The sequence below is a fragment of the Lactuca sativa genome, chromosome 8 (assembly GCF_002870075.4).
Source record: "Lactuca sativa cultivar Salinas chromosome 8, Lsat_Salinas_v11, whole genome shotgun sequence".
Lineage (NCBI taxonomy): Eukaryota > Viridiplantae > Streptophyta > Magnoliopsida > Asterales > Asteraceae > Lactuca > Lactuca sativa.
The window spans coordinates 302093684-302098352 of record NC_056630.2 but is presented as its reverse complement, the minus strand read 5'-3'; the positions used below and the strand labels follow the sequence as shown (position 1 = coordinate 302098352).

Here is a 4669-nt window from a genome sequence, read left to right as displayed (position 1 = left end):
CAAGAAAAAATAAATCACTGTTTGTGTCCTTATATTTCATATTGGTCCAGTAGTTGGTTTTTTAAAAATTTCTATATACAAATGTAAATAGATATTTATCTTATTTTAGTTAGTAAACATTTGAAGGGAACTTATCACACAATTATTTTTATTTACAAAAGTAAAATGTTGGATTTTTGGTAGGAGGGTTCACAAGGTTTATTGCATTTAAATAAGTTTTGGGCAAATAATTGAAGGGAACTTATTACAAAGATATTTACAAAAGTAAAATATTAGTTTTTTTTTTTTTTTTTTTTTTTTTTTTTTTTTTTTTTTTAATAAATAAAACAGCTCACAAGGTTCAATGAATTTAAATAAAATTTGGATAGCTTTTACCCATGTTGAGCTATTTGATCCATTAGAAATAAAGAATGGCCCAAAAGAATCCAATTACTCATAAGTGGGTTGGAATTCTCACCTCTAAAACAGACTCTCTATAATTGCATGAAGAAGTATCTTAGATGACCAAATGAGGATTAGTTTTGTAAAATCTATTCAATTATATTTTGTTAAAGACATTGCTGTGGCAGACCAAATCAATACACATATAAATGAAAATGCATTGCTATTTCTTGCATTTATCCCTTATTATATTTGTGTTGGCTAAATAAAAAGCTCTTCTATATTCATCATCTCTTCAGTTGTGTTTTTTACTTTGTTTTTTTCTTGACTCACCCCTTTAATAGTCATGAGTTTAAGTTTTTCTATAGGCCAATTTTAGTGCATAAATTATCTTTGATTTTTCGAAAATGCAAGTACTTGTTTGTCGAATATTGTGTTTTATTAAGTTCATACTTTTAAAAAGGTTGTGGACTTGTGGTAATATACATTTGCGTATGCAATGCCAATGGGTAATACAGTTAGCCAGCAAGCACTTATGTTGATCAAGAAAAAAGAAAATAGCCTAGGACCACAAGAACACAAGTCTGTCATTGACTTCCATGTCTTTCATGGCTTTATAAATTAACTAGTTTTTTCATTATAAACAACACATCACTTCATCTTAACATTCCATCTTTCTACTTCAGTTTTATTTCCAATCTCTACACTGATTCAGGTTGATAATGGGGAATCTGAGGGGTTTGGGGCTCCATCTCATTTTTATATGTGCTTTTCTGTTTGCAGGAGCCACATATACTACTTGTTTGGGTGATGGAAATGCCAGTGTGATTTGCTCTGAGAAAGAGAGACTTGCTCTTCTCAAGTTCAAAGAAAGTGTTGAAGATCCTTGTGGAATGTTGTCATCATGGGTTGGCCATGACTGCTGCCTGTGGAAAGGAATCCATTGTGATGGTGTCACTGGAAAGGTAGAAAGCCTTCAACTCAGAGAATCTCCGGGATCTGAAGAGGGTTATGCTGAAGCCTGCTACTTAGGTGGTAATGAGGTAGACTCTTCTTTGTCAGAGTTGAGGCATCTAAAACACTTGGACTTGAGTGGGACTGATTTCCGAGGAAGCCGGATCCCGGAGTTCATTGGGTCCTTGAAACAGCTGAGCTACCTCAATCTCTCTTATGCTGGTTTTCAAGGTATTATTCCTCCTCACATTGGAAATATTTCTAATTTAAAGGTTCTTGATCTTAGTTCAGTACAACTTCTTGGGGCACAAAACATGGACATGCTGTTTTACAGGCTTCCTTCGTTAAAAGAGTTAAGTTTGTCGTATTGTGGACTTTCCAATGGTGATCTTGGTCCTTTTCTTAATTCAAGTAGAATACTTCCCAACATCAGACACCTTGATCTTGGTGGCAATTCTTTTGAAGGTCCACTCCCTGGCTTTTTCAAAAACATGTCATCCCTAACATTTCTGGATCTTTCAATGTTTGATCTTAGTTTGGGATCGAACTTTGCTAAATTGCTATACATGATCCCTTCTTTATCAGAGCTGCATTTGTCAGGTTGTGGGCTCGATAAGACGCATCTATCTTCCCCTCGTCTTAATATCAGCACATTTTCTAACATCCAACACCTGGGTCTTAGTCAAAATTCAATAGAAGGTGTATTTCCATCTGTTTTCACAAATATGAGTTCCCTAAGAGTCCTTGATCTCTCTTGGAACATGCTAAATTCATCGGTTCCTATTATGCCTAACCTTATAGATCTTGATCTTTCTGGTAACAATTATAAGCAGATTGAGGATGTTGGAATCTGGAGGCAATGCCACCTGAAACGATTGCATGCATCAAACAATCATTTTGAAATAGAAATGATAGAATCACAGAATAACATATCGCAGTGTTCCCATTATGCTTTGGAATGGTTGGTTTTAAGTGAATGTTCAAATGGTACAGTTCCAGATGCAATTGGAAGACTTGCCAATTTAAGAGTGATCTTTCTACAGAACAGCAGATTGACAGGCCGAATCCCAGAATCTCTTGGAAGATTAAGATATTTACAATCATTAGATCTTTCCAATAACCAGCTAACCGGTCCCATTCCTACATTCCTGGGGAAGCTTTCCAAACTTGATCTTTCTTTTAATCAATTGAAAGGTTCAATTCCAGAATCCTTGGGAAATGTAGCAGCTTTAAAACATTTGGATCTAAGTTCCAATCGATTAACGGGCCCCATCCCAGCATCTATAGGAAGACTTGTTTCATTACAATCACTGTCATTGGGTTCAAATTTGTTGAATGGGACTATTCCGGTTCAAACCGGGCAACTTGCCAAACTCCTTTCTCTAGATTTCTCTAATAATTCTTTAGAAGGAGTAGTTTCAGAAGCCCATTTTGCTAACCTTTCAATGTTGAAGTACTTTGATACTTCTTCTAACCCCAAGTTGACATTCAATGTTTCACGTGACTGGATACCTCCATTCCAGTTGGTATCTCTTGACCTCAGTTCTTGCAATATTGCAAATGGATTTCCACAGTGGCTACGAAATCAAAGGAATCTTCGTGAATTGGATTTGTCTAAGGCTACAATTTCGGGACAGCTGCCCAGATGGTTGCGGAAGATGCCCATCATTCCTAGCTTAGATCTCTCTCACAACAATCTAAGCGGACCTTTGACAAACCTTCCTAATGGGGAAACTCATAATAAGTTTCAATTGTTTCCTTTATTATTTCTGGGGAATAACTTTTTCAATGAGTCGATTCCAAGGTCATTGTGCAGAAGGACAGATCTGATATTTCTTGATCTTTCCAGAAATACATTAACCGGCAAAATTCTTAACTGTCTTGAGAATCTGAAAAGCTTGGAAGTCCTGATACTTAGCTCCAATCAGTTGTCCGATGTCATTCCGAGTTTCGTAGCTCTTAATTCATTAGTTTGGTTAAAACTGAATGACAACAACTTTATTGGTGAACTTCCTCGGGAACTGGGGAATTTACAATATCTAAATATCTTAGATGTGGGTGAAAATAAATTGTCTGGAACTATACCCGAATGGGTCGGAGAGAACCTTACAAATTTGGCAGTTTTGAGGTTTCACAAAAATAACTTCACTGGAAGAATTCCAAAGTCTTTGTGCAAAGCTTCAAATCTTCAGATCTTGGATGTTGCACACAACAGCTTGAAGGGACCCATCCCTCCTTGTCTAGGAGAGCTCATTGCCATGGTTGATAATAGCGGATCTGGGCTTGTTTTTGACTTTCTTAATGGGAATGTTGATCAGGTCATGAAAGGTGTTTATCTTGAATATACAACAACTTTGAGAATGGTTTTTAACATGGACCTCTCAAGCAATCAACTTGTTGGAGAAATACCAGTCGAGCTAACTGCACTTTCTATGTTGGTGGGTCTCAATTTGTCTAATAATCATCTCAAAGGCTATATTCCAGATAACATTGGTAGCATGATGAAGTTGGAATCTCTTGATTTATCTGGAAACGAGTTCACTGGGGCGATCCCTCCAAGCATGGCAGATTTGACCTTTTTGAGCCGTTTGAATTTGTCACACAACAACTTGTCCGGACGAATTCCAACAGGAAGGCAGCTGCAGACCCTTACAGATCCATCCATATATGAAGGGAACAAAGATCTCTGTGGACCTCCATTGCCTAACAGTTGCACAATTCCAGGAGAACACCCAACAACAACAACAACAACAACAACCAAGAAAAAGTTAGAAGCAGCTGATGAGAAAACCAAGGTATGGTTGTTTTATGCGGACATAATCTGTGGGTTTGCAACAGGGTTTTGGGGTATTATCGGAGTCTTGTTGTTCAAGAAGCAGTGGAGATGGAACCTTTTCATGTTTGCTCAGAAAATGATGGAAATGATCAAGTAGCTAGTATGGATGTTATTTTGTAATATGAATGTTATTTAAAGGTGTCAATATTTTATAAATCTTACTGGATTTGGTGTTTTTATACCAGATCATATAGTTAGATTAGTTTGATATGGAATGGAATTCGTTTGGAACTAAAAAAAAATCATTATCTGTTGTGTGGTTGAGCTTTTTATGGCTCTGCTCAGAACACTTGATCCCCTTGTTATGGATGAGGATGCTGTGTTAATCTCACCATTTTCTTTTTCATATGTTTTTTTTTCCCTTCCGGTTTTTCTACGTGAATGTTTTTTGATCTTTTTCATCTTTGATATCAAAGTGTATTCATCTATATTTCTTAATTTTGTAACATCATTTTTTTGAAGCATAACTATTGCAGAGGGATGTAAGATCTGACTTGG

At 36.4% G+C, this 4669-nt stretch overlaps 1 protein-coding gene across 1 annotated transcript; it reads left to right on the top strand.

Moving 5' to 3' along the window:
• Nucleotides 1-1103: 1103 nt before the first annotated feature.
• Nucleotides 1104-4268, top strand: LOC111919826 (receptor-like protein 47). Its single transcript, XM_023915399.3, has one exon. The coding sequence runs from the start codon at nucleotides 1104-1106 to the stop codon at nucleotides 4266-4268; it is 3165 nt and encodes a 1054-aa protein (XP_023771167.3).
• The last annotated feature ends 401 nt before the right edge of the window (nucleotides 4269-4669 follow it).